The sequence below is a fragment of the Calypte anna genome, chromosome 3 (assembly GCF_003957555.1).
Source record: "Calypte anna isolate BGI_N300 chromosome 3, bCalAnn1_v1.p, whole genome shotgun sequence".
Taxonomy (NCBI): domain Eukaryota; kingdom Metazoa; phylum Chordata; class Aves; order Apodiformes; family Trochilidae; genus Calypte; species Calypte anna.
This window is the reverse complement of record NC_044246.1, coordinates 82,018,915-82,044,306: the sequence shown is the minus strand read 5'-3', so window position 1 is coordinate 82,044,306 and position 25,392 is coordinate 82,018,915. Positions and strand designations below refer to the sequence as shown.

General features: G+C 37.2%; 1 protein-coding gene across 1 annotated transcript in view; it reads right to left on the bottom strand.

Moving 5' to 3' along the window:
* Positions 1-25,392, bottom strand: part of ZNF292 (zinc finger protein 292) — a 52,623-nt gene that overhangs the window by 12,511 nt on the left and 14,720 nt on the right. The window contains exons 2-5 of the mRNA XM_030447331.1: positions 14,156-14,310; positions 13,562-13,640; positions 12,011-12,146; positions 1,557-1,759 (exon numbers count right to left, since the gene is read on the bottom strand). Coding sequence (XP_030303191.1) covers positions 1,557-1,759; positions 12,011-12,146; positions 13,562-13,640; positions 14,156-14,310 — 573 coding nt within the window. The remainder of the gene's footprint in view (positions 1-1,556; positions 1,760-12,010; positions 12,147-13,561; positions 13,641-14,155; positions 14,311-25,392) is intronic.

Genomic DNA, 25,392 nt, shown 5'->3' with positions numbered 1-25,392 from the left:
AAAAAATTTCCAAGTTCTCAGAGCTCCTAAGGGACCTAGCTTCCAGCAAAGGTCTATATAGGTACAGCTATCAAATCCGTCAGTCTAGCATTTCACTTACTGCAGGTTTGAATTCTTTACCTTTTTGAAGCAAACTATTAGACTAATCCAAGCTGAAAACAGCTCAAATCCCACTTTTCTGCCTATTGGGAATGGATATCAAAATTTCTGTACCACTAAAGAGCAAGTTGTATTGCTTTACAATTTACCATTTTTTTCCCCTATGTTGTTGTTCTCACATTACAACATGACTATCCCCAGTTCAGAAGTCCATCTTGCCATGCTAATAGCATATCTGCCTTCTCCCAGTAATACATGAACTTTTCAGAATGGTTAGTAATACTGCAAACTATGCTGCAGCTGAAACTCCAAAGCTAAGCAACCCAAGGTTTGGAAATATCTGAATAATGGGTTCTGTGTGATAACCCAGTTTGACCTTATCTGTACATTACAGCATCCTAAGAAACATGGCTACCCCCTTCCTTTTGTCCAGGGATTCACTGTTTATTCACTGATTGAGCCCATTCTGCTTTGGGAGTGTGGTAGGGCTGGGTAATGAGAGAAGCATGTTTCAGGGTCACAAATTCCAAGTTGTATTGACAGTTTTCAGCAAGCAAACACAAGATTGCACAGCCCTGTCACAGCTCCTGCTGATCTGTTCTGGAAGGACCTAAAGCAGCCAGAGCTGGGAGGACAAGACTGGTATCATCCTTCTGAGCATCAGAAGAACTTGTCCAGTGAGAAGCTTTCATCTTAAAATTTAGTTCGTATCTGGAGCACAAAACTTTTCCAGCTATCATCATTGCACAGGATTAACCCCTTTAAGATCAATTTCAACATGCTTAGTAGTTATTGACATAAAAAGATGACAGAGACAAAGACAGCAGACACATGCAGACAGTTAAGAAAACAGCATTTAGTTTTTCTTAAGGGAGGAAAAAGGCTTAGGCAGAACTTCGGGGTGGGGTGAGAAATAAAGATGTCACCTGAAAGAATGAAGAAATGCAAAGCTGTCATCTCTGAGTTTTGTGTTTAAATATGAAGGATTTTATTTCAAAGCTGATCAAATATCTGATTCTCTTCAATTTTACCAGGGCATTTGCATCGCAGAAGGTTACATACATCCTCTAAACTGAGATGAGAATAGCATCTAGAGGTCCCCATTCTATTTACTACACAAAAAGATATAGCTAAAATACTAAGAGTGGTAAAAATATTATTTTTACTTAATAACAGGATCTGAGGTAGTTTTAAAATACTTCAAGCAATATCAACCATGCAGTTGGGGCAGAGCAGAAAATGCCTGCTAGTGACCTAATATTACACTTCCATAAATGTTTTAATGGAGTCATTATTAGTTTAAAAAGAACTCAAATGAAAAAACAAAACCCCAAACTATTTGAGAATGATTTTTAAAACAACTCAAAACCCCTTTCCTACAGAAAACCAGCCTATGATTAGTGATTTTATTATTAGTAAAGAAATAAATCTTTTAAAGTACTTAATTTTTTACTTACTTCTTCCATTAGCTTTTCGTTTGGTGATCCTGAACAAAGACAGACCAGGTAGGTTTGCTTGAAATTGCCTTTTGCACTGATTTCTGGATGGTCAGAGCACAGTTTTGCCAGAGCAGTAGCTTGTGTTAATTGCTTTGTTTTCATGAGATGCTTAATTCGCATATCCAGCAGGATAGGGCCTTCAAACACTAAAAATTCATTCACTTCAAAGAAAAACAAGCCAAAGTATTACATACACATTTCACAGCAGGAATTAACAGATGGCATTTACTAATTGATGGTTAATCACTAAAATATAAACAAATCCAAAAGGTACACAAAAGGTACAAAGCACAGATGGATTAGAAGTGTCTTCGAGATGCTGTACTTGTTTATTACAAGGATAGGTGGCTACAGACCTTTTACTTATTTTCAGGTTTTAATTCATTCTAATTTTTGGCAAAAAGTTGCACACAAAACACATTTAGAAAGCATGTAAGTAATAAAGTATTTAGTTACCATTTAATTACAGTTCTGTAGTATAACAAACACAAAGCCTCTACTATCACATCCTTATTTATATGTTTGTGTTATGCTTTTGCTCATAGTTGCCTTTTAAAGACCTTGCTACAAAGGGATCAACATGACAGCTGTGGAAACCTCTGCAGTCCTTTACTGGTGTTGAATATTTGTATTCCACAGCTGTACAACACAGTCAAACACCTTTGAAAGGTTTTCAGCCAAATAGGTTTCCTACAAAAAAGAGGCTTGACTTGTGTACATTTGACTGTGTATAGTTTAAAAATCAAAGCAGAATCTTGAGCTTTTCTGAATTTTTTTTCAGCCCTCAAGTACTCTCATCACCCCTTCCTGAAATTTTCTGGGCTTCTGCCATGCTCACAGATGCTAACACATCTTAGTTGAAACATTTGTTATAATCCTCTTCGTTTACTCGCCTTGACTTTCACTTGAATCATGTCCATTCACCTAATTTATACTTTCTTGCCTTTCAAAGTCCTGTTCTTGATGAAATAATTAATTTCTGCATCTGCAAAATAAATTTTCTGTCCTGTATTTGGAGTATTGTTACAGCACACATGAGGTTTACTGAAAGAAAAAACTATAATCTTATTTCTTTGCTTTCTCCCATCCTGTCTAGTTTTTTATTCATGACCGTCTTTAATTTTATCTCATGATTTTCTTTTAGCTGCTTTTACAGGATATTACTAAGAAGCCCATCTCACAATCAAAATTGGGTCAATGGTTTTCTGTATCATTTTAAGGCACAGAACTTTAGTGCAGAAAATATTGCCTTTTGCAGAAATCTGGCCTGTTAGACCCCATTATTATCTTTCATGAATTTTCAGATTCATGGTTGAATTATCACTTCAACCAACTTGTTAGTTACTTGTACAGGATCCTTATGCACTATTACAAATGGTCAGCCGTGGCTCAATGATGTGTAAGAATATTTAGTCAAAAAAAGCTCTTTCTTCCTCCCTCCATGTTGATGAAGACATAACCAGATATTTACTCATGTAGGAACAAGTGAAAACTGAAACACACTAGCAGATAATTGGTAGATAATTTTTGTGTTTATTAGAGGACATCTGCCTTTTAAGCAGCCCAATAAATGCTCCTTTAATGTCATTACTAATGCCTTATACAAAGAGCTCATACTCTCGTCAACCCACAAATGACCTGGTGATTAAATATATTAAACAGTTTTAGCCTTGCTCTTCCTCCTACCAGGTACCAGTAATCCTTTCACCCACAGCTTTTACTGCCAGTTAGCCTTCCTGGAGTAACATTGGGACATTTTAGCTTATTTCTGTAACAAGATACAGCGAGACCTTAAGATTTTAAGCTATACAGGTAACCCAAGACATTTCCCTCAGATTTATTATTGTAATTACTGCAATTAATATTTTAGAGATTGTGTTCTATCTACTAGACCTCAGTAATCCCCTTCCTTTCATGTTTGCTGCTTCAGCCAGTCTACCTTGCATAAGCAACAGAACATTTTCTGTTATCCTGTCAACAAGATACAGGAAGACCTCAGGGTCAAAGCTACATATTAGCTATTAAGCCTTTATTCTAATCCAAGTGATTATAATCATTACAGTTAACATCTGAATTCTCATTCAAAACACATTTCAATTATATTTGTTTTGTAACTGGACTACATACAACATTTAAAGACAAAAAACAGTGCTGAGGTTGAATAAGCAAGTCTGTGTGGGGGAAGAGTCTTAAGCATAAGCTTTTGTTTTATTGTTGGGTTTGTTTTGTTTTTTAAAACATTTGCAAAACACATTTCATAGTGCAATGTCTACTTTAAAAGCTAGTGTACACAAATTGTTAGTTTACCATAAGGAATATAGCTTGGTAAAAATGCTTTAAGACAAACTGCTATTTCAGCACAAGTCAGTTAACCTCTGCAAGCACAAAACCTGAAATATTTAACAAGAATAATAAAGTGTACCAATGTCATGATTATTCAAAGAATTGTAATTTTTGTGCAGCGCTCTACCATTCCTTAAAATTCACAAACTTACGTGTACAGAATTCATAAAACATTGTAGAACGTTCAGATAATTCATAAAATTAACATGAGAGAAAAAAGATGAGCAGATGACATCTGACAGACAATACTATGATCCACTAACTTTGGCAAGTATACTTGGAGATACTTGAATCTCACCTTTTAGACACAGTTTCCCCATTATTCACTTGAACCTTAGAGCTGGAGGCTCAGATCAAACTGTCAAGTGACTGCATGTCAAGTCCATAAGAACTACTATGAACTTTTATTACAGGTAATGCTTATACCATACATAAATTAAAAGAGAAAAGATAATCTGTAGATTAGTAGCACACAAGAGCATGAATAAGCTGCAAGCACAGTTCTGCAGTAATAAGTTCTCTATGGTGGACAGTCCACATGTATGTCACGTGTTGGCTGACTGGAGGACTTGTAGAGCACAAAACAAAGAATTTTTGCCCTACTGAAAGCACTTGTAATCCCACTAACTCTACCCTTCGCCAATTCTTGGGTAGATAAGAGATTAATCTACCATAGACCTTAATTTCTTCTCAATGTCACTCTGGCCAAGGAGGATGCAGGCAGTAGGTGAATGTACATGTGGACTATCCATCTCAAAGAACTCCAGTTACCAGTCAGTAACCTCTAAGCCATCTTCAAGTGTTAGTCCACATGTGCGTTCACACTGTAAGCAAGTCTGAACTGTACTCAATGCTTTCATATTTACCTGGAGCTGGGTCTCAGAATCCTTCATGCAAACAACATCCCAGCACAACTCTGCTGAATGCAGCACCAATCCTGGATGCTTCTACGATGGCATACTGTCTGGTAAAAGGGTAAAAGAAGTTCCAGGTGGCTGCTTTGAATATACCTGGGATGCAAATACTTTTTTTTTTTTTTTTTAAAATGAGGCTGCTGATACAATTTGACTTCTGGTGGCAGATGCTCTGACTACTGAAAACAGTTCTATGCTGGCTGAAGAGTGATGGCTGTATGCTTGAACCTCTTTTCAGTGAGAAATATTTCAGAAGTCTGCCTACTCCATTTAAACTGATGCAAAATTCAAGAACTTATTCTTGACATCCAGGCTTAAATCTCTTAAGGATAATAAGAATCAGATAAAAAAGCGGCAGCAGACTGGTTTTTGTAGGGTTATCTCAGATCCTTTTCCTCAAAACAGTTCCTCCACTCACCCTCAATGCCAGTGAAGGAGACAACAGTGACAGCTTTGATGGATTTCACCATCACTACAAGAAAATGAGAGCCTTGAAGATGGAAAAGAAGGTCCATGCTGAGAAACACAAGCCACACTAACAGAAACTGAAGGTTGAAGTGCAGTGGTAGAGTGTTTTACCATTGCATAGGCTATCACATAAAACAAACCACTTAAGACATACTTTCACTTTCAGGCTTTGGCACATGACAAAATTAGGCTGTCCAGATTATCCAAACAACTTCAAGAAACAAATTTGGGTTGTCACAAATTCAGATTGGCTTAAAAATTAGTTCTGATCTCAACTTAAGCTATCTGGTAATTCAGGAGGAGGCAGGTAAGACCACGGACGCACTATCATTCGAAGAATTCAAGATGATCTTAACTAAGATTTTCTTCCCTAACCAATCTAAGAAGCATAGAAACATGGAAAATTCCTCTCTCTCCAAATTAAAGCACTTCTTGCTCATCATATGCAGTCTCAAGAAAAAAAAGCAGTTATGCAGCTGAACATCTGAAGTATCTTCAAGTCTGAACAGCAATATGAAAACATCAGCCAAGTGGTAAGGCAGGTAAACCATTTACTTTCAGACTGGTCAGCTATCACAGCTAATACTGCCATCTTGAATTTAATGAGGATAAGATTATTTTTTTCTTCATAGCTAAGGTAGCTTTCCAAATTTCTTTCTGTTTTGATTCAGTGACTGTTCCCACTGTTTGAGGTTGATGGATACTGGCTGAATGGTGCTCCATGGTAAGGAATGTTACCAATGTGTTCATAAAGGATCTCTGAAATATTTGAAAGGATTAGTACTTTGCTATTCTTGTACCTTGATGAGTTCATGTAACTTTGAGTGATCTCAAGTTGAAGATGTCCTTGATGCTATACAGACAAAAGTCTAAATCTGATACACATTGTTTAAAGACACGGGAACGGTTTCAGTGGGAAAAGAAAAAAAATTACATGAACAGCCAAGTAGCTTACAGCTCCTGAGAACACTTTTAAATGTAATACCATTGAGGAAACAGAATTTCAATCAAGAAGTTGCAGACCTACTCACACACTGCTGTGGGTCCTGCTGGGTAAAGGCATAGGCAAGGGACAGAAGCAAGAAAAATACAATATATGCAGAACTGGGGGAAGGATCTCTCTTTTCAGCTCAGAACTGCTCTGAGGGAGCTGAAGACTGCCTGGACATTCTTTAACTGCATGTACACTGATTCATGACAATACCAAACAGATTCAAGTAATTCAAAAGGAGTTTCACTCAGGAAGTCTCTCAGATGGTAGCCATGAGTAATTTTACCAGCTCCAGATGTCCACTTAGGAGGTCCACAGATGACATCCAAAGACCCTGCTGACAAAGTTTCTGCAAATAAATTCTCTTTGGAGTCATCAGTCATGAATAAGAAAAAAAATAGGAATCTGGATCCTTGATGAGCTATTTCCAAGCTGGTCTTCCATACAAAACAGACTAGCATTACGGGAACAACCAAAGCCCCAAATGATAATGCTGGGAGAGAGACAAATTTTGCCCAGAAACCACTCAAATGGGGTATCGGCATTACAACAGTTCTCAAGAGGAGAATCTCTTGTTTGATGACATCTGTTGCAGAGAATTCGGTAGCTTAAGCCATGTTTCCCAACATTCGTGGTCAGAGATGGGCTAAAAATCCAGGGCAATGCCAGCATTTGTCACTCAAGCAGGTGATGATGAGTGGCCAGAAAATATTTCCAGTATGAAAAGATGTCATATGCACACACACACACACACAAATCTGTATCTGTACATGCTCTATGTATGCAGTTCCTGCAATACAGTTCGAGATACATCTTACTATTTTATATCTTAGTACTGTATTAATATCTTCTAGAAATGCAGTAATACCTATCAGCATCAAAGAATTAGTGACAGGCATGCTGTTCTCATCAGTGCTTCAAACATCTCAGTATTCACCCTCTGCTTTTTTGAGCTCCTTAGTCCATAAATTCTTACAGATGTACATTAATCAGAAAACTGAGCTGTGTCCAAGGCAGCCAGGAATAACACACTTAAAGACATGCCACTCAGAGAAGTCTCCCTGACACCTTAGGAAGTGAGTCCTTCCTCATCATTTAGGTGGAACCCATGCAATCTATTCCTAAAACTAAAAGAACAAGAGAATAGAGTCCAATTCAGATAAGCCTGCATTTGCCTGACTTATCAAAACAAATGAACTGTGCTGTATGATCACAGGAAATGAATTTTTCCCAAACACTATGTCCTGAATTTGAACAATTTTCAAATAGGGGATTTAAAAAGGGTCTTTCTCTGACATATCCCTATAGTAGATGCAAACTGACCTTCTGGAGTCAACAACAGAGGTCTTCAGGAAGAGATAACCACTGACCTAAAATTCAGCAATACCTGGTAATATTCAAGATTCTGAACAGGTTATAATTATTCTGAATGGGCTGCCCAGGGAAGTAGTGGATTCTCCATCCCTGGAGATATTTAAAAAGAGACTGGATGTGGCACTCAGTGCCATGGTCTGGTAACTGCAGCGGTAGTGGATCAAGGGTTGGACTTGATGATCTCTGAGGTCCCTTCCAACCCAGCCAATTCTATGATTCTATGATTCTATGATAGTTGATACTACCAAGACTGAAATAAAATAAAAAAAAGAAAGAGGTGAAAAAAATATATTAACAAAAGCTTAAGAGGATGATACTCTGAAAAGCACCTGCAGTCTTAACTAGCTGTTTCATCTCCCAACAGATAAAATGTTTGTTTACAAAAACCACTAGTCAAAGACCCAACTGATCAGATCTGTAACACCCCAGTGTAACAAGCAGACTACTTAAATACTTGTGAACTCCCAAAACAGTGAATGGTAAAGGCAACATTATGGACAAAACCAGAATCCTGTAATCAAAGTTTACAAGTATTCCAAAGACTGCTATACTGGAGCCAAGGTTGAAGAATTATGAGCGGCAGTTGTCCACTGAAAGAGGGTAAGTGGTCGCCAGAGGGAATGCTGGATTACAGACAAGAAAGCCAGTTCTCTGGGCAGTGGAGTTTTGGTATTACTAAAATATCCTTCAAAGGAACAAGAAGATTACACAAACACTGCAGTATCAAAGAAGATGCCAATAGCTAGAGAACAGTTTTTCATCTAAGTACCAAAAGTACGAGTATGTAGTGTAACAATCTTGCCCCTGATACCACAAGGGGAAAAGAACCTCCAAACATATCCACAGGATGGCATCCCACCCCCAACCAAATGGCTCATGATGGCTGAATGAGAATATGGTATAAGACTGAAAATTATGAAAGGCTAACTGGCAATTTCCAGGTTGGAAACATCACCTATCTACCAAGCTGGACCCTGAAGTTGAACAGAATGAAGTTACACTAAGAAAATACCTTGAAACCACTGACAACTCTTCTTTTGTTCAAAAGATTACTCATCTTCATTCAAAAAGATGAAGGTACCTTCATGTGGCCCTCTCTCAGAACAGCAAAACTGCAAGATCTAATTATTTTCGAGAAAAAGAAATTTCTTCAGTGTCCCAGCATCTTCTGGTCCTCCATGCAAGTGTTCTGAGAAGCTACAGCTTGGAGCCAGCACCAGTCCCAGTAACATTAAGAAGGAAGTCAATTCCCTGAAAGCAAGTTATTCTTATAACCAGGATCACAGAATCTCAAGCCCACAAAAATTACTGGTACAGATGTGAAAAATGGTTTGTACTGTTTGCATTGTTACCTGGATGGAGAGGCAAATGAGGCTTCTGAACACAAAAAAAGTCAAACTCCTAAGCACCAAGCACCCTATACTGATGGCCATTAACAGAACTGGCCATTAGATAAAGGGTCAGTGAAAGAGTAGGAAGCTGATGGGTGGCTTGAGAATTCTCCTCCTCTGATGTATCACCAGCACAGTTGTTACCCTTCCCTACTGAAGCTCAAAAAGCCAAGCAAAACTGTTTAGAGACAGAGTTTTGAGCCTTTAAACAGCAAAGGTATTTATTTTCGGATCCGGGGAACTCCCAGCTCATGCTGGACAAAGAGTTCCAAGGGTTAAGGGAAAGGGTTAGGGTATTTATACAGTAAAAGGGGAGGTGACATACATATTCTTAAGTTTGCAACATATAATTATAATATTCATGACAGGCGGAGCCTGGGCGGAGATGTCGGGGGGGGTGGGATGGGGGTCTTTGGATGAAGTAAGAAATCTTTATCTCTCCTGTTTTCGATGACTTCATCCTCTTAATTGGACCCTTGCAATAATTTCTCCCTTATCTGCTGGTTGTGGCTGCCTCACCCTGTCTCTGTGCAGGTGTTCGCACTCCCCCAGTGCCCAGCTAGCGCCTAAATGGCCTTGGCAGTGTCTTGTTTTAAGAACAAGACTTACACTTTTGATTATCTACAAGACAGAAGTTAATCCCCTTAGGGTCTTGTATTGGTTACATTGTTCTAGTGGGAAATGACAAGTCTCAGCTGCTTTGTTCACTTCTTTCTCAGTTTAACCCTAAATTTTACTGGTTATGAATACAAAGTCATTGACAGATATTACAAGTTTTAATTCTACATAAAGTAAATTCACACAAACAGCTTGGCCTGATCTCCTCTCCTTACAGGAGTTAGTCCTGTCAGGATCTTTCTCTTTTTCACTACTTTGAAAAGGGGAAGCTTTTTTGGATAATGTTTTATCATTACATTTAATATTGTGCTACTTAGGTTAAGGAGCATTTTCTGCCATCAAGACAACTAATAACTGTAACAGGAGTCAGACAGCCCAAGGCAGGGGCATCCTTGAGTAAGAACTATTCAAGAGTAAAAGCAATCCTGAAATGTCTGTAAAAAAAAAAACAAAAAACCCTCTACAGGAAAACACTGATAAAACAGTCATCAAAACCAGAATCATGAGGGAGTTCTTAAAAAACTTCAAATATAAGTTAAGTAAAATATTAATTAAACCTCTCTCTTAGAAGTATCTTGCTGCTAAGAGGACTAGATGGTGTTGATATGAAGCTAGTAAGAGTCCTCCAGAGGACTCTGAGACCTGCATGCTAATCCAACATACATATCCGAAGTACAATAAACTATTAAAAGTGGCAAAATGCAGATGTTGTAGAAGAGTAAGCACAACTTTTGTTAAATAAATAAATACAACCACCCTCCACATTATACATTTACTGAACTTATCTGATGAATTATGATAATATGAATAAAGGAGATCTAATTACATTCCTGAAGGCATTAAAGAAGTCCCTCAGAACCCCTAAGATATTTAGTAGTAAAAGTGGTAGTAAAAAGATATTTACATGGACTCATTATCAGTTAAAAAAAAAAAAAAGGAAAAAACAAAATGAACTCTCAGTGGGTTCCCTGAGAATCTGTACCAGGACCTCTGCTGTCCAGCATTTTTATAAATATTTGGAAAAGGAGGGTAGAGAACAAGGTGACAAAACATGCTGATAAAAGCAGTGTAGTAAAAACATTCCAACTGCAAAAGGCTGAAGTGGACTACACTCTGTAACATGCTATAACAAAATTAAAATATTAAACTCCAAAGTGATTTTCATGGTGAAAAAATGCAGTCCTAACTGTACATATAAAAAATAGGCTGTGTGTTAGGGGGAAATCCTAATGCTGAAATAACTACATGTCTCAAGAGGGAAATCTTGACTAAGGTAGTTTTAAGAAAACGCTAGTTCAATGCTCAGACAAAGATGAAGTCTACCACTAGGAAAGATTACTAAAGGTTTGCAGAATGAAGTGGAAAATCAGTACATCTGCATGCTCACTGCTGAATAAATATTTTAGTCTTCCATATAAGTAATAGGCCAATAAATCTAGAAGATGGTATGGAATAAAGACAATACAAAAGGAGGAAGATAGGCTATAACAGCAGTCTAATAAATAATGTCTTACTGAAAAGATGCACACATCTAAAGATGCAAGGATAGTTTACGTTTTAATAGTGAATATCACAAGAAGTAAGCAGGCAGCAGGCTAAAAGGAGTCAGACAGTAAAAGGAACTACTTTACTTGATGTGAAAATTCCACAACTCTGTCACATATGCTTGGCATGGTTCATACAGATTCTAAAACCAATTAGACAAAGACTCAAAAAAAAAAAAGCTACAACCTATTAACACAAGGATACAACTTCTGAACTGCAAACCATTAACAATGGGAAAAAAAACACATCAGGAAAATACATCTGTATGCTTTTGCTGATCATATACTCTTCCACATGCAACTGCTGTTAGCCTTCTCAGAATTCTGGTCTAAACGAATCTTCAGTAATGGCCCTCTTTACATTTCATAACTGAGTAGACGTCATACTCATTTGAAAAAAAAAAGTATTCTTTATTTTTTGTTTTAGGTCAAACTAATTTCATCTACCAGTACTGAGATTACCCCATTGTGAAATGGCCTATATGCAATCTCCCTTCATCCAGCTGATAAAGAAAACAGCACAAAATCTGCTGCTATGATTAAATTTTATGCAAAATGCGACCATTAAATTATTTCCATATTCCTAGGAACAGTGTCTTAATAATTCAGATAATGCTACAAGTCTATTTATTTGTATAGCTTATGAATTATCACATAAACTACATTCAACAAAATTACAGAATAAAATACTTCCATATATCTTCATAATATTTCAATATATTACAAAAAATTAGGTATATTTTACCCCAAACGTTGTTTTAAATTTTACCTTTATCTGGATCCAACTGTTCCTGGGAAAGAATACTACACAATACTGGGTTCTTCCACACTCCTTTCTCTTTTGTAAGCGTAGTTAAAATATGAAGTTCCCGGCTGCCATTTTCCATCAAGTTTTTATGAGCTGCCTGGAGGATGTATTTTACAAAACAAAGTCTTGTTAAGAAAAAACTAGGAGTGTGTGTTTTATACTCCTTTATGCCTTATGTCAAAAACCACCAAACCTTACTAGATAAAGACTTAAAAGTATAAAAAAAACAATATTCATCCTATATAGAGCTACAGATTCACAGAATGTGAGGGCTTGGAAGGGACCTCTAGAGATCAAGTACAACTCCCCTGCCAGGGCAGCACCACCTGAAGTTGGCTTTATTTCTGTCTCTGTCACCTAGGATTTAAGCAGAGAAACAAAGAGACTGAGAGCCTCAAACTTTCCTTGAGATTTACTAAAAGGCTTCATCTTCAGTCTCAGTAACTAGATTCTGAAATAGGCTCCCCCTTTAAACAGGTGAGCAAATCTTCTCTTCCACATATTGGCCTGGAACCAGCTGCTCAAACTCTCTTTTTTTTCAGACTCTTCAGCAGATCAATTTTTATGCACTGGAGACGCTGAAAAGTATTTTTCTAAAGGTAAAAGATTTAAGCTGTAAGGCATCACTGCATGGCTCTATGTGACTATGATGAAGGCAAGCTGGAGTTTTAAAATCCACTAAAATGATTTCTACTGCATTTAGATACCAGGGTAGATTCTGAAAAGAGATACGCTTGGGAGCAAATTAAATATCTTGAAAAATCCATGACTTGAATAGCAATGTGCAACTAACACTGGTTCTAAAAAACAAGAAGGCCTCATCTCTATCTTACTTTTACTTGTTCATCTGCTCTAAAGGGTACTGAAACCTCCCTGCACAAAACACAGCTCTTCAGAACTGATTTATATCAGGCAGTTGCTAGTCAAAATTCACTCTCAACTCTAAAAGAGTTCTTACATCTTCTTACATTATTTAGGCTGAGAAACCTGGGATAACTGTTTTTCTTCCTCTTCCTTAACCCTCACTTTAGTTTTTTTCTCCAAACTGTAGGCAGGACCTCCCATTAAATATTTCTGATAAATACTAAGTAACAGAACTTGTTTCAACACCCTCCTTTAAAGCAAAGCTCTCCTCCTTAACCTGCTGGTGCCCTTTGAGAGATCTCACAGTCCTGCAGTAGTGATAAATCTTTCATTCGTAATAAATCCCAAGTGTACAACTATAAATTGTACAGAATGTCTTACATTATATTATTTCATTTCTGACAGTGTTAATAGACAAATACCTTTTAGAACATGAGCTTTCTTTCAAGTATCTAAACATTTTTCTCTGCAGTCAAGTGAAATGGCTGACAGCAATTACTACAGAGTATGTAGAATTTCCAGCTGAAGGGCTTGATCTTTAGCAGGCATCAGGAAACAAGTCTACATACATGCTCTATAGTTAATATTCCTACATTTTCAAACCATTCTTAAAAGCTACTGAATCTTCATTTCATGAAACAAACTCACCTGTACAAAAGCCTGGAATTCTTTCCATTTATTTTCAGGTAAATCAAGAGGCAGACACAGCAGAAGTTCAATACAGCTTCTGGAAGGCAAACAGGAATATTATTTGACACAAGTTCTGGTTTTTAAAATGTATAAACTACAAGGCTTAGTTGTACTATCCAAGCAGTTATTTGTTTGAAATACCAAGGCCATAAAAGTCTGGTTTGTTTGGACATCTAAAGAAAAGACAGTCAGGAACACGCTTGCAGAATCTATAAAAGCAAACTCTACAAAACCCACTAATAATTAAAAAAAAAAAATAATCATTGAAGTGTGTGTAAATTTATGCACTTTCAGAGTGCATGCAGATCAACAGTAGTAATGTGTTTCAACCCAGGAATGCTGGATTGTCCTAAATCAGAGAAGTTCTTCTCTGAACTGCTCTATTTCCAACCAGGAATCCTCTCTCACACATACAGCATCATCATGAGGAAGGAAGGTGCTTCCCAACCTATTTAGAATTTCTATTAATTGTGAACTAGATTGGGAAAACATTTAGACAGTGAAAAGTTAATACCATATAGGTTAGTTTTAGTAACTGAAAAACATACTCACAGTGCTAAACGTTCAAGCACAAAGGCTACATTTTCACACTCAGAGGTAAGATAAGGTCGTGCTTTAACATAACTTCGGATAGCCACTGTATACACCTCTAACAGGGGCAGAGGGTCTTCTGATGTCTTCCACTTTTCTGCATATTCCAGCAAAGTCTGTTTGAGGAAGAGGAACAGATAACCCCAAAGTTCAGGAACAAATTTAACTTTTTAGTTGTATACTCATTAGAATGCTACCCTTCTTAATGATTCATTCTATCTCCTGTGATATGAATTACGGGTTCTCAAAACATTACTTTCTTCCTGAAGTTTACTGGTTCATTAACAACTGGAACTGAAATCTTCACACAAAAATCATTCTCTTAACATATAAAATGTTATGACTGACACCTCCCCCCTACGATATCCCCACAAAATTCAGTTTACATTCATATTATCCAAATAAAAAAGCTTGAAGAGCGTATCTGGGAACATGACATACTTAAGGGACTGAAAATTGATTTTTGAGACATTCACCTCTACAGTTCAGTTTCTAAAGCAAGTTAAAATAAAGGCTAATGCTTTCAAATTAACTTCTCTACTTTCAGGAACAGTTTTGCATTTCCTCTCTCTTGCCACCATGCCAACACAGGTATTTTCAGGATATCACTTTTTACATGATCCAAAAAAGCACCACAGATCACTTCACATGGCAGAAAAATCAAGGAAGAGTAAAATACAGCAAAACCATGGAAGAAGCAACAAAGGAGGATGGGATAAACAAGCTGCTAACAATCTTAGCAAACATCTGCTTCATTTGGCATTGCAATCAATGCATTAGAATAATCAGAAGAAGTCAGCTTCAAAGAATCTTGAAAGAAATGTCAGTAGAAGGTCTCCTGCCCAAATACTCACATAACCAGATGTGCTATGATGTCAATTATTGATTTGTAGTAGATAACATGTTTAAGTGGTAAAGCAGCAAAGCTGAATAAAAAACAGCCTATGAAAGAATACTTCAGAACCTGCACTCTTTGAATCTTAAACAATGTTTTGGATGGATAGTGCAGTGTAGTACTAGAGAAAATAAAAAATTAAAAGCATACTCATACAATCAATTTTCCTAATGGAACAAACTTAAGTGCTCAAGTTTGACTTTTTTTTTTTTGCACTGGAGAAAACAACACACGACTGCTTTTTGATAAATAAATATTACAGCTTAACCAATTTTATACCTCCGTAAAGGGGAAATGTGAAACAAATTGCTGGTGGCACTGAATAAAAGGCAGGACAAACTTTCAGGGAAACTACCTGTTCATGCAGATTCTTGAATATGCTGGGAAAATTAGCCTTAGCTTGAAATCCTACCTACTTCAAACAAGGAGTCAGTTTCATAATTGGAGATGAACAGTTAAAACTAGTTGCCATCACAAATTACTTTCCTTTATTGATGATCTTGAAACAACATGTTTTTAGACTAAACATATATATTAAAAAACAAACAAAAGCCAAACAAACAAACAAACAAAAAACCACAAAAACCCTACAACAAACCAAAAGACACAAGGGGTACCTAACATATCAGACCAATGGAGTAATAGGTTGCATAAAATACCATTCAGTTTTATCGAGTTAATTGTCCAAACTTGGTAGAGCTGGCCTGGCCATAATAAATCTGCCAAGTATCTTCTGCCAGTAAGGTAAGTTTATATTAAAGAAGATTAATAAAAGCTTTTGCAAGTGAAGGCTATTTCAAAGTTAGCTACCTAGCGAGGACATCGTATCTTGAAAGTCTCAAAGCTGAGCAGAAGAGGGAAGAAGAAAACAGGGAGAGGAAACTATGCAATTGGTGATCTGAGAAGTGTGACTGAAGAATCATTCAGAGGATTGTCACCACCTGTTGCAAAGACAGCAACACCTAGAATCTAAAGGTGGTATCAACAGCCTCTGTAGAGACACTGCTTTATAAAGCAAGCCATGACAAGTGACCATGGAGAACTGCTAACAACCAGATCACAAGATCTCCTTTTATATAGGGCAGGAAAAAGAGACCTTACAGGTAGTCAGCATGCTAAAAAACCTCCAGCTGGGCAGTATCACCATCCAATCTACAGAAGGGAGGATGTGAAGACCATATAGGTCCATTATGATGGAACCCAGCTGGAATTCACTGAGATAATTATACTTTACAGAAATACCATGTAGCCATTAATACCAGAAAATTGGGCTGGGAAAGAACTGCAAAAGCACTTCCAGAATCTATGAAAGCTCAACCAACACTACCTCAAATCCATGTCCCAATTAATAAGGATAAACTGAAGCAAATAAAATTTTGAAAATGTAAAGTTTGAAGTTCAGCAGTAGTTACCTAAACAAAAGAAGACATAATCAACACACTAGCAAATTCTCAGAATCCACCATCTAGTAAAAAATACTTGGTATTCTGGTGAACTGTTACTACCAATAATGTCCTTTAAAAGTGGCATGTACACACTGCACAAAGCAAGCAAAGTTTGTAATGTAACATAGTGGCACTAGCTTCAGCATTAAATAATGCTATTTTTATCTTGTATATATAGACCAGCCACTTCCAAGCCATTACATGAACTATATTAAGCACTTACGCCCACCACGCCCTTAAAAAGTATTCATCAGAATGACAGATTTCCTTCTCTGGATCTCCCTGGACTGTAGAGCACTGCCACTGGACAAGGAAAATCAAATTCATTCTGCTTTGCTTAATGAATCACTGTTGTGCTCTGCTTGCAACCATAAAAAGAAAGAATTTTACCCCCAGCCCTGGGCCTCATTAAGTTATTTATCTCCCTAGTCAAGACATGCTTGTTAATCAAGCCAAGTACTGTACTCAGACCACAGCAGCAAAGTTCTCCTCTTCTTTGAGACTGAAACTGCATTTTATTTCAGCAGCATCTTACAGAATCAAATATGTTCAAAAAATGAAATTATATTGATTTGTATAGTAAAAATCAGTAAGTATTATATCTGTGATTTAAATTGTGGAAAATATTTAGCATTGGTTAACACTCATGCAATATGTTTTATCTGCTTATTCTTTTTCAGAACCCTTATGTGAATGTTACTGCAGCAATGCCCCTGCTGGAAGATACTTTTCTACTTCTAAAAGTTATACTGAGCAAGCAACATCTTTTTTTTTGGTCCTGATCTTGTCTCTAACATGTCTTTGTTCTGGATCAACTTACGGTATATCTTTTTACCTTCGGTCCCTTTAATCCTAGGTATCCAACTCTAAACCAGACCAGAATAGTCAGTGGAACCTGATTTGACTGAAGTAGCTATGGTGTCAGGCTCATTAGGGCATACAGCATCTGTCTGCACCCAAGAGGGCCAATGGCATCCTGGCTTGTATTAGAAACACTGTGGCCAGCAGGAATAGGGAGGTGACTGCCCCCTGCATTGGGCATTGGTGAGACTGCACCTTGAATATTGCATTCAATTCTAGGCACCTCACTATAAGGAGGACATAGAAGTGTTGGACCATGTCCAGAAAAGGGCAACGAGGCTCATAAAGGGCCTATAGCACAAGTCCTATGAGGAGTGGCTGAGGGACCTGGGGCTGTTTAGTCTGGGAGGCTGAGAAGAGACTTTATAGCTCTCTTCAAGCACCTCGAAGGGAGGTTGGAGCAAGGAGGGAGACAGCCTCTTCTCCTTTGTGAACTGTCACAAGACCAGAGAAAATAGATGCAGGCTATGTTAGGGAAGGTCTAGGCTGGATATTAGGAAACGCTTTCACTGAGAGGGTTGTCGAACATTGGAATAGGTTGCTCAGGTCAGTGGTGGATTCACCATCCCTGGAGGTATTTCAGCAGCATGTGGATCAGGTCCTTAGGCAGTTTAGTGGTGAGCTTACGGTGTTGGTCCAAAGTTGGACTGAATGATCTTGAAGTTCTCTTCCAACCAAAGACATTCTGTGATTCTCTGCCTTCAGTAAACATATACGTAATTCACATATGTGCAAATACATACACATATTAAGACAAAACTCTTTTCAGTTACATCTTTTTTGCTTTGGGACTATGACAATTTTGTTGTTCTCAAACCAATTTTTTGTTACCTGAAAAAACAAACTGGACATGTAGGCTACATAACCAAAGGGGGTTAAAAGTAAATTTAGGAAATGAACACAGTATCACAGATGGAGGCCACAAGGTATGTTGTGTGTAAAGTATTTCTGCAACAACTCAAAAAAAAAAAAAAAAAAATTGATTTGAGTCTGTAAGAAAACTACTCCTTTTCTGAACTCAATTGCTCTGAAAAACCAAAGATAAGCACATTGGCTAACATACGTGGTGAATATTTTTGGTTAGCATATCGTATGATTAAAGTTCAAAACTCAGCTTTGTGGCATTTGAAAATTTTATATAGCAAAATGTATACTGCTTGCTGTATAGGCTGTTCAGCAGTACTGAAATGAGCCAAACCAAATGGAATAGTTTATGTAATTTGAAAAAATGTATACTTTTTGGTTGATGGAGATGATATGAGATATTAACTGGTTGTGAGGATAGTAAGAACAAAGCATTTTCTATAGCATGAGAGAATTTACATGTTACAATTTTTTTGATGGACTCCGATCATGTTTGGTACGTTCTGGAGTCACGGTACTGCAGTATGCATGGGAATTATTGCCAAACTGTCCTATGAATGCAAAACAAACCATCATAACTTCTCATCAGAGTAGCTACACCGATGCTTCTTCCTCAGAGAAGAGTGTTGTGTTCCCTCTCAGAGTGGCAGAAAGATTATTTAAATCCCAACAACAACAACAAAAAAAAGAGATTTCCCACATTTATTGTGCATGTGAACCCACAGACAGCAACCAAGGAATATGACCAACACCTATACTCTTAAAAAGCCAAGCCCATCAAACCCACACATTATTAAAAAAGCTAAAAATATTAATTATAAAAGTAATTATCAAGGATAGTGCGATACCCTAAGGTGTTCACTGACTTTTTTTTTAAGAAAAAAAAAGTTTTAATGTTGTCTTTATTGCCACTCAAACACAGTTAGATACCGAGTCTCAATGAATCACCTCAGCCAAGCTTACAACCTTTCACTTCTAACTTCCCAGAATTAAAACCCACCTGTAATTTCAAAATAAAAAACCCTGACGTTTTTCCACCTGTCAATGTGACCAGCAAGTAGTCTGGTACAGGAATAGAACTTCCAGGTTTAATAAATACTAGCACCAAATGGCACACAACCTGCCCTTCTCCACAGAACACCAGTTCTGACAAAGACCCTTGAGGCAGTAAGGTGGATTCAATGACCTCACCCCCCCTCTCTTGGTAGGAGGTGTCATCATGATTCCAAAACAGAAAACCTGAGAAGTAGGTGGAAGCAGCAGCACAGTATAGAGATCATGTAAATCAGTAGTTATGGTTTCTTGCATAAGCACACATCATGTCTTTACTGCTTACAGTTTCTAACATCTCTGAGGAAAAATAGTCAAAACCAAAACCATTGCAAGCTCCCACAACAGACCAAGATACAAAGGGTATACATGACACCAACTCACTGCCTTTTTGTTCTGTCTCCTCCAATTTAAGGGTCTGGCAACATCTTCATTCTTTTATTGTTCCCCATGCAACTCCATGGTGGAAGTAACAGCTGCTCACAGATTTACACAACCTCAAGAAGGAACAGTTTTTTCATTTTTTCTGCAGTGCAATATCCTAATGTGCCTTAAATCACAAAGACTGGAAGTCAAGTTATCCAGAGCTTCCAACAAGGAAATAGCAACTCCCATGGGCTGCTGTAGTCCAAAACACTAAATTACATCTCCAGTATTGAAAGATCAAACTCCCACAGAGAATGTAGTGTGTTCTTTCTTGACAGTTTAAAGAAGTTGTGTTTCTGTGCTAACTAGTAACTTCACTTGTAGGGTACACAGCCATTTTCCTAATCTTTGTTCTTTATCATCTTTTAACAAACTTTTATGAAGTAAGAGCTATCAGGATTTTGAGAAATACATGACCAGAACTAATCCTTAACCAGCAAGAAGCAACTGTTAAATTACTATCAGCTGAAATACGTTCCATGTGTAGACTCAAGTATTTGTGAACCAAAGACTGCAGAATTATTTCTTTTCAGGAAAATGTTGTATTTAGACTCAAACTACTGCATGAATTCAGTGGGACAACATGAGCAGATCTATCCAATTTCTTCTTTGAACAACAATAACACAAGTGCTGACTTTCACTGTAACTGTTTTGAAGGACATGTGCATTTTTTATACGTTCTTTAATTTTATCTCCTATATGCTAATAATTGTGAAACACTCAACTCAGAAGCACTTTGTTTAATGCATTTTTTGAAATGAGCTACCAGAATCTCCTCTAAAGCAGTATGAAAACTAAAAACTAGCTAAAGATGTTTCATATACATTCAATTCCTGATTTACAAACTGATTGTAACTAGTAATCAAACTACCAAGAATTACACAGGTCATAGAACTGAAATTGTCTTCTTTGCTTTCTGAAGAGTCTTCAGAGTTAATTTTCTAATCACTGTTCTTTGGTAACCTCAGTATGTTACTAAGCAGCTCAGCAGTAGATAAATGTCACTTGCTTATTCTCTTGCAGAAACTGCACCCTATCTGGAGCAACTCGCTCAGAAAAGATTTGCAAAGCAACAACAGTAGATATAAGACCCAAGGATTTATGCTCCCTGCCCTAGGCAGGCTCCTGTAGTCTGTACCTGCTTTATTTTTCAATCTTCAAATCAATCTAGTAAGAATACTATTACATTCAAACAGTTCTCATAAATTTACATTATTCTTGATTCATGGAGACAAAACATAAAAATTGATCTATTTTCTTTCCACCCTAGAAAGTTACAACCCAGGGGACAGAAATGTAGAAGAACAGGAAGAGATATATCCATGATTTTTTTTTTCCTGTATTCGAATGTCTAATATTTAAGAGTTTGAATTTCCTAGACAGGAATGCTACAGGAAAAATCTCAATTAACTACTCTTGCCAAGTAGTTCAAAACTATTACCTGCCAAAATCTTTATTTTTCCTTTTCTAAAAAATTCATGAAAAGATATTTCCCTTCAAAATCCTGCATCTCTTTTAAGATGCTTAGAAAAATCAGAAATTTCTCTTACTTTCACTTGGAATGCTAGAAGTAAAGAGATCACACAGAACTAAGTTAATGGTCAACCAGTATTGCCAGAGACAGAGATTGTTTTTTTACCTGAAGAAATAATAATCATCTTACTGTGGCAATATTATCTGACTGAGTGAAGGAGAGTGAGATATGCAGATTGGTATGATGTAAATAGATGCTCTTTGGAAACAGTTGTCTTCTACATTAGATCTTATTATAAACTCGGAACCATTGCCAGACACTGTATTTAAAAACATACAACAGAAGTGAAGGGGAGTAGAATTTGTAGTACCATGTTCTGTTTCCTTCATTCAAACTGGGGAAATACAAAGCTGCATGTATTTATTTCCTTCAGGACACGAAATACACTGTCTGTGGTCAGCTAATGAACAGAGCAAGAACTTTAATACCTTAACCTTTAAAAGCTATGTGATTCTATCTGCTTGCAATTATTTCAACCTTCACTTCCTCAAACGTCTTCAGATGAACAAGAACTACCTTTCAAACATATACAACTGTATTTCAAGAATGCAGTGCACAATTATAATCTAAGATACTTCCTGCTTGTTAGTGTTCAAGTTACTAAAGAATGCAATGATGAGCCAGGTGAAGTAGCCAAAGCCAGACACTGCAGCTCTAAGGATATGAAAGCACTTATCCTGGCTTTTGAGAATCCCCCTCTGCTAAATGATTGCTGCTGCATGTGAAAAACACTGACTAGACAGCCATACTGACCTGTGAAGAAGTCAGAGAGGTGATATATCCCATTTTTTTTTGCTGAGAGCACAATCCTCTCATCTGCATTACAAAATTGAAATGCATTCCTGAAAGTAAGCTGCAAGACTCTTACCAAATTTCAGTGGAAATTAAAGCGGAAAATCTGCCCCCTGTGTATCCCTGAATCAGTACCCTACACATTTCCTCATTCTTGAACTGCCATCTTTCCACTTTTGACACTTCAGAAGTACTTTTACTGAAGCTCAGACAAGTGAGATTTACTATACCTCTTGCAAAAAATATTTTTCCTCTTGCAGATAACCAGTAACTGAACATAAGTCTCACTAGTAGGCCTACACCATTTCTCTCTGCTGTATTCCTTCTCTAGTAAAGGAGCTGCCTACTCTTTAGTTACAAAAATAGCCCATTTAGTAAGATTAAAAAACCTCCCCAGTACTAACTTCAATGGTCTATAACCTTAAGTCATTTTCCACTTCCAAAAGTAAAACCTATCTGTTTCTCTCTGACAAAGGGTTGTCCATGCACATGCTTCACATTGTTGATCTCCAGGTACGGTAGTTGTAAGATGCAACAAATTGCTTACATTTAACTATTATTCAAAAGATAACATTTCAAACTGCTGTTAACTTTCCTTTCCCAGGGTAGTTAAGACCACTATAAAATATTTGTTAAACCAGTAAATTTCTTGCAGTATCCACGGTTCCGCAAGAGATATTGTTCATCAGAAGATATAGAACATACACACAGATGCAACTTTATGCTCACACTAGGAAAGTCTCCAAAAGTTACATATAAATACTAAATATGCTCACTGAAAGCTCTTGCATTCTGGACCACTACCTTAAAGGAGAGATAGATATACCTCAGATGTATGGCACTCCAAGACAGAAGCATGTAAAGCAACTGTGCACAGGCCCAGTTCCTGCAGACATACCACAGTAGGGGTTTGCACACATCCTGACAGTAAGGGCACCAAGGTACTTTTGAAATCTCAGTATAACTTTGGCAGCTAGGCCATCAGGTATAGAAACTTCAAAAAATAGTTCATTGATATATAGGTGTATAAGGTTCCTTTGAGATATCAGAGGCAAATTTCTCTAAAAAAAAAATACATTGGTGCTTTTAATACTGAGGTTCTCTAGTGAAACACCTACAGGAGACATATAGAAGGAAAAAGTATTTCACAGATGAGTGAGTTAGGCTATTTCAAACTGTGATATGAAAATAAAGCTATTTTACATACATCAGTTCCCCAGATCAGGGATGGAACAATATGGTGAGAAATAAAACACCTTTATCAAAGGAGTCAAAAACTGTTGAATGCCCATCATATAAAACACTTTTCAAGGAATAAATAAATCAGGATGAAATGCTCTCTAATCTTTTGGATAGGCAAGAAGAAATTTCTCCATTTGCATGTAGAGGTGACAAGCCCCTTAACATGGGTACTGCAGATTAATGAAGTGCTACAAATTGCAAGACAGCTCAGTTCATGGCAAGTCCCCTTAACTGTAAAATGAAACACAATAAACTTGGTGACGTAATCTGCATTCTCCATGAAGCAGCTAAATATATATTCATGATGTCTTCCCACTTAAGAACAGGGGAATAAAAAGGTTTGTTGCGTGGTTTGGGGTTGGGTCTTTGTGCTTTATTTGGATGGTTTTTGTTTGTTTGTTTGGGTTTTGTTTTGTTTTGTTTTTTGGCTTATTTTTTGAGGGGGGGAACACAACTAATATGCTGACTCTTTGACTGGAGCTAGACCTTCATCTCATTCAAATGTAACCCATTTCTGGGGTTTCAGCCCATTTCTGAGGGCTGTGTATTTCCGAGTAAAAGCCTGTGAGCCTGATGCAATCTCACTGGATGCTGTGACCATTAAAGAACTGCAAATGTGATGAAAATAGCATTCTTCAAATTCCTGGAAAGCTGGTAACAGTCTACTTTTAAGGTGCAATTCATGGTAGTTTACAAGCTAAGCTGGGCTTCTGGCCTCAACTTGGCTGTTCAACTCCAGCCCTGTGCCAGTATCATTACGGAATCAAGTGCAGTCAGTCAATGGAACCAAACTGGTGTGAATCATCTCTGCCCCAAGAACCCACTGTAAATTAGAGTATGAGTAGGATGACAGTAGGCACAACTGATGAGCAAAAGGAGATACACTGGGGAGCCATATCCTCAAAGCCTCACAGCATCTAAAAATGAGTTTGCTCAAGAAGCATTTCCAGACCATCAGAACTTAACAACCTAGCTTGTGATGCCTCTTGTCTGCACCGTGAGGCAAATGGACTGACTGGTTGAGAATAGCTTTATAACAGGTTTTCTTTTTAATGAAGTAGTTGGGATACTAAAAATATATTAGATATCCAAATTTAGACATCTCTGGAGTCAAGAGGCTTTGGCAGCAATGCATCAGTGCCAGATGACCTCTTTGTGAAGTCCCACACCAAAACAATTTTTACAGGTTTTGACAGTTCCTAGAGTTAAAGACCACCTTTTTTTAGGATCTGCTTTCTCTCATGCCTGTTCAGCATTTTACCATAAGATGGAGAACAAGCTTTTCATCACTGTCACATATAAAGTCTTGATAACTGTTGAAACTTGTTTTAAAAAAAAGGTGTTAAGTCTCCCATGAAACACACTTTAATTGGAGGAGGCTACAGGCAACTAAGTAGTAACCAGGATGCAACCAGCATTTATGTCCAGATTGTACTGCCCAACTAAGATGTCAATCAAATAAAATATTCAAGTAAAAACTTGAATAGTTCTTGAACTAGGGCAGCATGTTAAATAAACCTTATTAATACAAAGTCTAATTTAAACCAAGTGTACCTCCAATTGCCTGTAAGACTTTACTATTTAGGGTGTTAGTAATAAATATTACAACAGATGATTTTAAAGCATTTAAAAGAACAAGCTAAATTATTATATACAGTATGAACCAAGCCATACTTCCTTCCCATTTTAAAGAGCACAGAAAAAACCCAAAAAGCTTGCCTATTTCTACCTCTGAGGTATGACAACACTCTCATTAGGGCATTTCTCCCAATAATAACAACAATCCATCTTTATTTCCCTTTCACCTTTGCATCCAACAAAGAACCAGTTTCCATTTTGTTTTTTTTTTTGTTGGAATGCTCTACAGGCAAACTGATTTCAGACTAAAACAAAGCTAAAATAGAAAAGCAAAGATTTTTCAAATGAGTCCACTACATGCATCAGAACAGCACCAGCTGAGATACTGCTGCCCTTACAGATATGACAAAACAAAGAACTAGGTCACATTACTTTAAGTCAATAAAATCAGTTTCTATTTATTTAGAATGGAGCACAGAAAAGTCATTTTACAAGTAGTCAACACAGCAC